General features: G+C 42.8%; 1 protein-coding gene across 2 annotated transcripts in view; it reads right to left on the reverse strand.

Moving 5' to 3' along the window:
• The window catches only part of LOC127907673 (uncharacterized), a 308,290-nt gene that overhangs the window by 202,438 nt on the left and 93,561 nt on the right, over positions 1–12,291 (reverse strand). The window contains exon 2 of one of the 2 annotated variants that reach the window (XM_052464203.1): positions 955–1,448. The exons of the other annotated variant lie outside the window; for it this stretch is intronic. Coding sequence (XP_052320163.1) covers positions 1,056–1,448 — 393 coding nt within the window. The 3' untranslated portion in view covers positions 955–1,055. Of the gene's footprint in view, positions 1–954; positions 1,449–12,291 lie in introns of those variants that run through there. 2 annotated transcript variants of the gene reach the window in all.

Consider the following 12,291-nt stretch of genomic DNA (forward strand, 5'->3'; position numbering starts at 1 on the left):
TGGCCAACACAGAGCCCCAACCCCATTGAACACCTTCGGGATGAATTGGAATGCTGACTGCGAGCCAGGCCTAATCACCCAACATCAGTGCCCGTCCTCACTAATGCTCTTGTGGCTGAATGGAAGCAAGTCCCCCCAGCAATGTTGCAACATCTAGTGGAAAGGCTACCCAGAAGAGTGGAGGCTGTTATAGCAGCAAATGGGTGCCCAACTCCATATTATTGCCCATGATTTAAGAATGCAATGTTCGACGAGCAGGTGTCCACATACCTTTGGTAATGTATTGTTTTTAGTGATAATAGAGTATCTATCTTTGATCGCCGATGATATTGTTGTGAATTATGAAAAATGCCTTTTGTAAATTCCTAGCGTTATCATGTTCCTCAATTAATTCAGTGAATATTGCATTGTCGAATCATACCAACTTTGTAAGAGCAGTCAAACAAAAGATAACTGACCAAAGTTGTTAAGCTTGCGAGATAACCTCCTTTAACGAATGACAGTCTATCTCCTATAATTGGCAAAATTGAGTTATACAGATAGCAGATCAGCTCATGAAGAACAGGGAGAGGAAGAGTGGGTCTCAACCCCGCTCTGTGCAACTGGGTCCTGGACTTCCTGACGGGCCGCCCCGTCAGGAAGGTGTGTGAGGGTAGGAAACAACATCTCCACCCCGCTGATCCTCAACACTGGGGCCCCACAAGGGTGCATTCTCAGCCCTCTTCTGTACTCCCTGTTTACCCATGATTGCGTGGCCACGCATGCCTTCAACTCAATCATCAAGCAGACGACACTACTTTTATTTATTTACATTTACATTACATTTAAGTCATTTAGCAGACGCTCTTATCCAGAGCGACTTACAAATTGGTGCATTCACCTTATGACATCCAGTGGAACAGCCACTTTACAATAGTGCATCTAAATATTTTAAGGGGGGTGAGAAGGATTACTTTATCCTATCCTAGGTATTCCTTAAAGAGGTGGGGTTTCAGGTGTCTCCGGAAGGTGGTGATTGACTCCGCTGTCCTGGCGTCGTGAGGGAGTGTGTTCCATCATTGGGGAGCCAGAGCAGCGAACAGTTTTGACTGGGCTGAGCGGGAACTGTACTTCCTCAGTGGTAGGGAGGCGAGCAGGCCAGAGGTGGATGAACGCAGTGCCCTTGTTTGGGTGTAGGGCCTGATCAGAGCCTGGAGGTACTGAGGTGCCGTTCCCCTCACAGCTCCGTAGGCAAGCACCATGGTCTTGTAGCGGATGCAAGCTTCAACTGGAAGCCAGTGGAGAGAGCGGAGGAGCGGGGTGACGTGAGAGAACTTGGGAAGGTTGAACACCAGACGGGCTGCGGCGTTCTGGATGAGTTGTAGGGGTTTAATGGCACAGGCAGGGAGCCCAGCCAACAGCGAGTTGCAGTAATCCAGACGGGAGATGACAAGTGCCTGGATTAGGACCTGCGCCGCTTCCTGTGTGAGGCAGGGTCGTACTCTGCGGATGTTGTAGAGCATGAACCTACAGGAACGGGCCACCGCCTTGATGTTAGTTGAGAACGACAGGGTGTTGTCCAGGATCACGCCAAGGTTCTTAGCGCTCTGGGAGGAGGACACAATGGAGTTGTCAACCGTGATGGCGAGATCATGGAACGGGCAGTCCTTCCCCGGGAGGAAGAGCAGCTCCGTCTTGCCGAGGTTCAGCTTGAGGTGGTGATCCGTCATCCACACTGATATGTCTGCCAGACATGCAGAGATGCGATTCGCCACCTGGTCATCAGAAGGGGGAAAGGAGAAGATTTTGACCTTTATTTAACTAGGCAAGTCAGTTAAGAACAAATTCTTATTTTCAATGACGACCTTTTCAGCTCAGGGGTTTGAACATGCAACCTTCCGGTTACTAGTCCTTGCGGTTACTAGTCCAACGCTCTAACCACTAGGCTACCCTGCCGCCCCATTGGTAGGCTTGATTACCAACAACGACGAGACGGCCTACAGGGAGAAGGTGAGGGCTCTCGGAGTGTGATGTCAGGAAAATAACCTCACATCAGCAAAAACAAAGGAGAAGATAGTGGACTTCAAGAAACAGCAGAGGGAGCACCCCCCTATCCACATCGACGGGACAGTAGTGGAGAAGGTGGAAAGTTTGAAGTTCCTCGGCGTACACATCACGGACAAACTGAAATGGTCCAACTACCTGCTCTCAAGGACACCTACACCACCCGATGTCAAAGGAAGGCCATAAAGATCATCAAGGACAACAACCACCCGAGCCACTGCCTGTTCACCCAGCTACCATCCAGAAGGCGAGGTCAGTACAGGTGCATCAAAGCTGGGGCCGAGAGACCGAAAAACAGCTTCTATCTCAAGGCCATCAGACTGTTAAACAGCCATCACTAACATTGAGTGGCTGCTGCCAACATACTGACTCAACTCCAGCCACTTCAATATTTAAAAATGGGATGTAATAAAATGTATCACGAGTCACTTTAAACTATGCCACTTTATATAATGTTTACATACCCTATGTATTTACAGTTGTGGCCAAAAGATTTGAGAATGACACAAATATTAATTTACACAAAGTTTGCTGCTTCAGTGTCTTTAGATATTTTTAGCAGATGGTACTATGGAATATTGGAGTATAATTACAAGCATTTCATAAGTGTCAAAGGCTTTTATTGACAATTACATGAAGTTAATGCAAAGAGTCAATATTTGCAGTGTTGACCCTTCATTTTCAAGACCTCTGCAATCCGCCCTGGCATGCTGTCAATAAACTTATGGGCCACATCCTGACTGATGGCAGCCTATTCCTGCATAATTAATGCTTGGAGTTTGTCATAATTTGTGGTGTTTTGTTTGTCCACCCGTCTCTTGAGGATTGGCCATAAATTCTCAATGGGATTAAGGTCTGGGGAGTTTCCTGGCCATGGACCCAAAATATTGATGTTTTGTTCCCCGAGCCACTTAGTTATCAATTTTGCCTTATGGCAAGGTGCTCCATCATGCTGGAAAAGGCATTGTTCTTCTCCAAACTGTTCCTGGGTGGCTGGGAGAAGTTGCTCTCTGAGGATGTGTTGGTACCATTCTTTATTCATGGCTGTGATCTTCGGGCAAAATTGTGAGTGAGTCCACTCCCTTGGCTGAGAAGCAACCCCACACATGAATGGTCTCAGGATGCTTTACTGTTGGCATGACAGGACTGATGGTAGTGCTCACCTTGTCTTCCTCCGGACAAGCTTTTTTCCGGAGGACCCAAATAATCGGAAAGGGGATTCATCAGAGAACATGACTTTACCCCAGTCCTCAGCAGTCCAATTCCTGTACCTTTTTGCAGAATATCAGTCTGTCCCTGATGTCTTTCCTGGAGAGAAGTGGCTTCTTTGCTGCCCTTCTTGACACCAGGCCATCCTCCAAAAGGCTTCGCCTCACTGTGCGTGCAGATGCATTCACACCTGCCTGCTATCATTCCTGAGCAAGCTCTGTACTGGTGGTGCCCAAACCCCCAGCTGAATCAACTTTAGGTGACGGTCCTGGCGCTTGCTGGACTTTCTTGGGCGCCCTGAAGCCTTCTTCACAACAACCGCTCTCCTTGAAGTTCTTGATGATCTGATAAATTGTTGATCTAGGTGCAATCTTACTGGCAGCAATATCCTTGCCTGTGAAGCCCTTTTTGTGCAAAGCAATGATGACGGCACATGTTTTCTTGCAGGTAAGCATGATTGACAGAGGAAATACAATGATTCCAAGCACCACCCTCCTTTTGAAGCTTCCAGTCTGTTATTTGAGCTCAATCAGCATGACAGAGTGATCTCCAGCCTTGTCCTCGTCAACACTCACACCTGTTAACGAGAGAATCACTAACATGATGTCCGCTGGTCCTTTTGTGGCAGGGCTGAAATGCAGTGGAAATGTTTTTTTTTTGTGATTCAGTTCATTTGCATGTCAAAGAGGGACTTTGCAATTAATTGCAATTCATCTGATCACACATAACATTCAGGAGTATATGCAACGTGCCACCATACAAACTGAGGCAGCAGACTTCGTGAAAATTTATATTTGTGTCATTCTCAAAACTTTTGGCCACGACTGTACTGTACTCTATACCATCTACTGCATCTTGCATATGCCGTTCGGCCATCGCTCAACCATATATATTTTTACGTACATATTCCTATTCATTACTTTACACTTGTGTGTATAAGGTAGTTGTTGTGGAATTGTGAGATTAATTTGTTAGATATTACTGCATGGTCGTAACTAGAAGCACGAGCATTTCGCTACACTCGCATTAACATCTGCTAACCGTGTGTATGTGACAAATAACATTTGATTTGAATTGATGTTCAGAATAAAGTCAGAAACTTTCATTGGAGACAGGATTTGGGGTTTCAGACTGATTGGGACTGGGTAGGGAAATAGCCTCGGGTCTAAGACAGGAGAAGAGAATTGACCCTCATGCCTGTGTGAATTGTTTACAGATGTAATGACTGTGACAGAGATGCCTGCTATGCATTGGATCGTGCATAGACCTATCACATTTGTGACTGTCTGAAGAGTCACAATGACAGCTCAAAGAGGCCCAGGTTATTTTATAGGCCATACTGTAGGGGTTATCTGTAGGGGTTTACTAACTGCATTCGGGTAGCGTCCGACAGTGTTAATTATGCGTGTGCTTTGAATTTATGGTCACTTTGTGTGAATCAAATACCCTCGGCTGGAAGGCTTTCATGCGACAACATGTCTGGATAATGTGCTATTTAATTCTTCTGTTAATCTGCTGCTGCTCATGTTGTACATTTTGGGGAATTGCATTAGTGCGACATTGGGGAAATTGTTGCAATTTCCCAAGGTCTTGTCATTTCATTTTTGTGGGAAAATGTGAAGAGTTTTCCCGGGAGAGTCCAGGGATCACGGTTACTCATGTTAATCCCTCATTTAGACACTAGTTCGCAAGCTAAACATATGATGTAGCCAGCTTGCTTTCAATAATGTTTCACATTACAGTGCCTTCAGAAAGTGTCGATATCCCTTGCCTTATTGCATATTTTGTTGTGTTACGGCCTGCATTCAAAATTGATTACATATACTTTTTTTCTCACCCATCTACACACAATACACCATAATGAAAAGGTGATTTTTTTTGCAAATGTAAAGTTTTCTCATTTACATAAGTATTCACACCCCTGAGTCAATACTTTGTGGAAACATCTTTGGCAGCAATTACAGCTGTGAGTCTTTCTGGGTAAGTTTCTAAGAGCTTTCCACACCTGGATTGTGCAAAATTTGCCCATCATAGATTTTCAAGTAGATTTCAGTCAAAACTGTAACTCTGCCATTCAGGAACATTCACTGTCTTCTTGGTGTAGATTTGGCCTTGTGTTTTAGGTTATTGTCCTGCTGAAAGGTAAACTCATCTCCCAGTGCCTGGTGGAAAGCAGATTGAACCAGGTTTCCTCTAGGATTCTGCCTGTACTTGGAGAGAGAGTGATACTTAGTAATGTGTTATTGGATTTGCCCCAAACATAACAATTTGTATTTGTACCGGCTTCCTTCTTTCAACTCTGTCATTTAGTTCAGTATTTTGGAGTAACTACAATGTTGTTCAACCATCCTCAGTTTTATCCATTTCATTTAGCCATTCAATTCTGTGACAGTTTTAAAGTCACCTTTGGTCTCATGGTGAAATCCCTGAGCGGTTTCCTTCCTCTCCGGCAACTTAGTTAGGAAGGACGCCTGTATATTTGTGGTGACTGCGTGTATTGATACTCAAAGGGATATTCAATGTCTGCTTTTTCTTACCCATCTACCAATAGGTGCCCTTCTTTGCGAGACATTGGAAAACCTCCTTGGTCTTTGTGGTTGAATCTGTTTGAAATTCACTGTTTGACTGAGGATATCATGACACAAGACGGGACCCAGATGCAGACACAGGAGGCAGATGGTTGGAGTCTTACGATATGTATTAATCCAAAGGAGAAGGCAAGAGAATGGTCGTGGACAGGCAAAAAGGGTCAAAGCCAGTTCAGAGTCCAAAAGGTACCGAAGGGCAGGCAGAATCAAGGTCAGGGCAGGCAGGGTGTGGCAGAGGAAGCTTACAGATCATTGTATGTGTTGTGTACAGAGATGAGGTAGTCATAAGAAAATGGTGTTAAACACTATTATTGCACACAGAGTGAGTCCATGCAACTTATTATGTGACTTGTTACACACGTTTGTACTCCTTAAGGTATTTAGACTTGCCATAACAAAGGGGTTGAATACTTATTGACTCGAGACATTTCAGCTTTTCGTTTTTAAATTCATTTGTAACAATTTCAAAAAACATAAATCGACTTTGACATTATGGGGTATTGTGTGTAGACCAGTGACCCCAAAAAATCGAAACCCTATCTATTTAAATATCGGGGTGTAACACAACAAAATGTCAAATGTCAAGAGGTGTGAATACTTTCTGAAGGCAATGTAGCAAGCGAGCTCACATCTGCCTGTAGTTGAACCCGTGGGTTGAGGAAAACTCAGTCACATCCTTTTTTATTTATTTGACCTTTATTTATTTTTTTGGTACCTTTATTTTACTAGGCAAGTCGGTTAAGAACAAATTCTTATTATCAATGACGGCCTAAGAACAGTGGGTTAACTGCCTGTTCAGGGGCAGAACGACCGATTTGTACCTTGTCAGCTCAGGGGTTTGAACTTGCAACCTTCCGGTTGCTAGTCCAACGCTCTAACCACTAGGCTACCGTGCCGCCCAACTCCTTGATGGAGTTTCATACACTCCACCTCTCCTGCCACCTGATTGCACCTGTCCGTAACATGTAATACATTACATGGATGGAAGGAACTTCATCACCCACTGGTGGCTTTGAAGACAGATCCTCACCCAGAGAGCTGTGCATGTCAGTGTGCGGTTAGACAGCCAAATCCTTAAAGCAAATAGACAAGTTGAATGCCATTCTAGTGCTGGTTAGACAGGTGAAGTTGTACTCTACACAGAACTTATTTTTATTTGCTAGGTATGTGTAGGCATACTTTATAAGAAAATCAACATGATAATAACAGAATACATCTTTGTAACACGAAAGCACTCAGCGTTTTTTTGTTGTCAATAAATGTATCTACACTCAAGCTGAGCGATGCGCCATGTCCACAGGTAGCCTACAATTGTTGTAGGGATTTTAGTACTTCTGGGATTTGTCCCCGGGCAAGATCTAACAGCAGACATAAGGAGAGATGAGACAGAACAGTTCTAGAATATTGTGTTATAGGACAGCTGAGCTGACTCAAGACCGGGCATTCAACACACAGTTGATATGTTTCCACTGTAACAGGGAAGTTTACATACACTTAGGTGAGAGTCATTAAAACTAATTTTTCAACCACTGCACACATTTCTTGTTAACAAACTACTTTGTGAATGACAAGTAATTTTTCAACAATTGTTTACAGATAGATTTCACTTGACTAGGCCTTTAAACAGCTTGGAAAATTCCAGAAAATGATGTCATGGCTTGAGAAGCTTCTGACAGGCTAATTGACGTCATTTGAGTCAATTGGAGGTGTACCAGTGGATGTATTTCAAGGCCTACTTTCAGACTCAGTTCCTCTTTGCTTGACATCATGGCAAAATCAAAAGAAATCAGCCAAGACCTCAGAAAAGAAATTGTAGACCTCCACAAGTCTGGTTCATCAATTTCCAAATGCCTGAAGGTACCACGTTCATCTGTACAAACAATAGTATGCAAGTATAAACACCATAGGACCATGCAGCCGTCATACCGCTCAGGAAGGAGACACGTTCTGTCTCCTGGAGATGAACGTACTTTGGTGCGAAAAGTGCAAATCAATCCCAGAACAACAGCAAAGGACCTTGTGAAGATGCTGGAGGAAACAGGTACAAAAGTATCTATATCCACAGTAAAATGAGGGCCATATCGACATAACCTGAAAGGTCTCTCAGCAAGGAAGAAGCCACTGCTCCAAAACCGCCATAAAAAAGACAGATTACGGTTTGCAGCTGCACATGGGGACAAAGATCGTACTTTTTGGAGGAACGTCCTGTGGTCTGATGAAACAAAAATAGAACTGTTTAGCCGTAATGACCATCGTTATGTTTGGGGGAGGCTTGCAAGCCAAAGAACACCATCCCAACCTTGAAGCATGGGGGTGGCAGCATTATGTTGTGGGGGTGCTTTGCTGCAGGAGGGACTGGTGCACTTCACAAAATAGATGGCTTCATGGGAATGAAGATGATGTGGATATATTGAAGCAACATCAAGACATCAGTCAGGAAGTTAAAGCTTGGTCACAAATGGGTCTTCCAAATGGGCAATGACCCCAAGCATACTTCCAAAGTTGTGGCAAAATGGCTTAAGGACAACAAAGTCAAGGTATTAGAGAGGCCATCACAAAGCCCTGACCTCAATCCTGTAGAAGATTTGTGGGCAGAACTGAAAAAGCGTGTGCCAGCAAGGAGGCCTACAAACATGACTCAGTTACACCAGCTCTGTCAGGAGGAATGGGCCAAAATTCACCCCACTTATTGTGGGAAGCTTGTGGAAGGCTACCCGAAATGTTTGACCCAAGTTAAACTATTTAAAGGCAATGCTACCAAATACTAATTGAGTGTATGTAAACTTCTGACCCAGTGTCAATGTGATGAAAGAAATTAAAGCAGAAATAAGTCATTCTCTCTACTATTATTCTGACATTTCACGTTCTTAAAATAAAGTGGTGATCTTAACTGATCGAAGACAGGGAATTTTTACAAGGATTAAATGTCAGGAATTGTGAAAAATGGAGTTTAAATGTATGTAACTACTGACTTCAACTGTATTTTTACAAGACGTAATGAAACTCAGTTGCAAGCTACTTTCATAGCAAGGTGTTGTAGAACGAGTGTCTTATGAAACACATTCCAGACACTGGCTCCTGCCGTCTTGCCATAACTGATTTGACAGAGAAATATTAGCTAGATTGGATAGCCAGCTGCAGCTACTCTATCACCAAGCTATGCTAGCTAGCTGCAGCCAGCTTGGCTAAACACAAGGGCAGCGCAGGCTTTAGCCTACACATAGAACTGAGTTAGCTGACCACCTTGAGATGGCGAGTCAGTCAGGAGGGTGGAAGTCCTCAATTTCAAAACGTTGTTCTCTTCATAGCAAACTATCTTAGCTTATTCGCTAATGTCCTTGTTTGTTGTGATTGAATGGCAAAGACACACCCAACAAACACCCACATCAAACCACACCCCTAAGACAACTCTTGTTTGCCTTCATTCATGGCTGCTAGCATTTCTTAACCTCTTGAAAATAGGGGGCACTATTTTCATTTTTGGAAAAATAACGTTCCCAAATTAAACTTTTAAAAAAAATATTCAGGACCAGATAAAATAATATGCATATAATTGACAGCTTAGTTTCCAAAACTGTAACAATATTGTCAATATTGTCTGTGAGTATAACAGAACTGATATTGCAGGCAAAAGCCTGAGACAAATCCAATCAGGAAGAGACTCTTATTTAGAAACCTCTGCGTTCCTATGCATCCCTATTGAGCAGTGAAAGGGATATCAATCAGATTCCTTTTTCTTTGGCTTCCCTAATGTGTCTAGTGTCACAAGACATAGTTTCAGGCTTTTATTTTGAAAAATGAGCGTGAGCGACAACATTGTGTCAGTGGTCAGTCAGCTGGTGGCTCTCAGAGGGATTTGTGCGTAATAGACAAATGCGGCCATTGTTTCTCTCGCTCCAACTAAGAAGCCAATTGACCCGGTTGATATATTATTCAATAGATATTTGAAAAACACATTGAGGATTGATTATAAAAAAAACGTTTGCCATGTTTCTGTTGATATTATATTTTTCGGCGTTGTCATGACCGCAGTTTCCGGTGGATTTCTCAACCAAACATGAAGAACAAACGGAGGTATTTCGGCTATAAAAATAATCTATATGGAACAAAATGAACATTTGCTGTCAAACTGGGAGTCTCGTCAGTGAAAGCATCCGATGATAATCAAAGGTAAACGGTTAATTTGATTGCTTTTCTGATTTTCGTGACCAAGCTTCCTGTTGCTAGCTGGACATAATGCTATGCTAGGCTATCGATAAACTTTCACAAATGCTTGCCTTGCTTTGGCTGTAAAGCATAATTTCAAAATCTGAGATGACAGGGGGATTAACAAAAGGCTAAACTGTGTTTCACTATATTTCACTTGTGATTTCATGAATATGAATATTTTCTAGTAATATTTTTTGTCCGTTGCGTTATGCTAATTAGTGTCAGTTGATGACAATTCTCCCGGATCCAGGATGGGTAGTTCCTGAGCACTGATGAAAAACATAGTCAAATCAGGAAGTGCAGTCGAAGGTTATTATAGTTTTTAGTTTTATATCATTTTTTTTTATATTCGTTTTCATTTATTTTTTTTAGTTCCAGTTTTCGTTTTTCAACATAATTTACAATGGATATTGAGCCAGCAATGAAGGTGGCGGTAAGTCACCAATATTAGCTTTACACTTTGTTCAATCATCAAAAGAAAAAGAAAATGGATTACTTTAGAATGGAGATTCCCATGCTGTCACAGAAACCACCATGACCCATATAAAACGTTGCAATCTCAATACAATTCGTTGCCCTGTTCCAACTGAAACAGGTACCTTCGGAAAGTATCCAGACCCCTTGACTTTTTCCACATTTTGTTGCGTTACAGCCATATTTTAAAATGTATTAAATGGGGCTTTCCCTTATCAATCTACACACAATATCCCATAATGACAAAGTAAAAACAGGTTTTTAGACATTTCTGCAAATTGACTCAATACTTGTGGAAGCACCTTTGGCAAGCAATTACAGCCTCAAATTTTCTTCTTCTACATGTTTGGCATGCATGTATTTGTCGAGTTTCTCCCATTCTTCTCTGCAGATCCTCTATAGCTCTGTCAGGTTAGATGGGGAGCGTCGCTTCACAGCTATTTTCAGGTTTCTCCAGGTTTAAGTCCGGGCTCTGGCTTGGCCACTCAAGGACATTCAGAAACTGGTCCAGAAGCCACTCCTGTGTTGTCTTGGCTGTGTGCTTAGGGTCGTTGTCCTGTTGTAAGGTGAACCTTCGCCCCCAGTCTGAGGTCCTGAGCTCTATGGAGCAGGTTTTCATCAAGGATCTCTATGTACTTTGCTCCATTCATCTTTCCCCTCGATCCTGACTAGTCTTTCAGTCCCTGTCGCTGAAAAATATCCCCAGAACATGATGCTGCCACCACCATGCTTCACTGTAGGGATGGTACCAGGTTTCCTCCAGACATGATGCTTGGCATTCAGGCCAATGAGTTCAATCTTGGAATCTTGTTTCTCATGGTCTGAGAATCTTTAGGTGACTTTTGGCAAACTCCAAGCAGGGCAGTCATGTGCCTTTTACTGATGAGTGGCTTCCGTCTGGCCGCTCTACCATAAAGGCCTGATCGGTGGAGTGCTGCAGAAATGGTTGTCCTTCTGGAAGATTCTCCCATCTCTATAGAGGAACTCTGGAGCTCTGTCAGAGTGACCATCAGGTTCTTGGTCACTCCTTGACCAAGGCCCTTCTCCCCCGATCCCCAGATCAGTTCCTGGACACAATCCTGTCTTGGAGCTCTATTGACAATTCTTTCGACCTCGTGGCTTGGTGTTTGCTCTGACATGCGCTGTCAACTGTGTGCCTTTCCAAATCATATCCAATCAATTAAATGTACCACAGGTGGACTCCAATCATGTTGTAGAAACATCTCAACGATGATTAATGAAAACAGGATGCACATGAGCTTAATTTCGAGTCTTATAGAATTGGGTCTGAATACTTATGTAAATAAGGTTATTCTGTTATTCACATTTGTATTACGTTTGCAAAAATGCTGAAACATCTGTTTTTGCTTTGTAATTATGGGGTATTGTGTGTAGATTGATGAGGGAAAAAAGGGATTTAATCCATTTTCGAATAAGGTGGTACGCAACAAAATGTGGAAAACGTGAAGACGTCTGAATGCTTTCCCAATGCACTGTATGCTTTAACTATAGAGATGTATAGAGGACTCTAGTGCCCAAATGCCTGTTTTAGCATGGGCAGCACCATTGTAGTAAACTAGGGTAGTTCCTGCAGTCGAATTACCAAAGCACCCTCTAGTGGCATCATGGGTGGAACGTTATTCATATTTTTTATGATGTAATATAGATTAGAATTAGAATTAGAAAATGCAGTGTTTTTATATCAAACAGTTTTGTTTTATTTCAGTCTTCTGTGATTTAAATAAAGTGTAATATTGAGATGCAAACC

The sequence above is a fragment of the Oncorhynchus keta genome, chromosome 15 (genome assembly GCF_023373465.1).
Source record: "Oncorhynchus keta strain PuntledgeMale-10-30-2019 chromosome 15, Oket_V2, whole genome shotgun sequence".
In the NCBI taxonomy this organism is placed as follows: domain Eukaryota; kingdom Metazoa; phylum Chordata; class Actinopteri; order Salmoniformes; family Salmonidae; genus Oncorhynchus; species Oncorhynchus keta.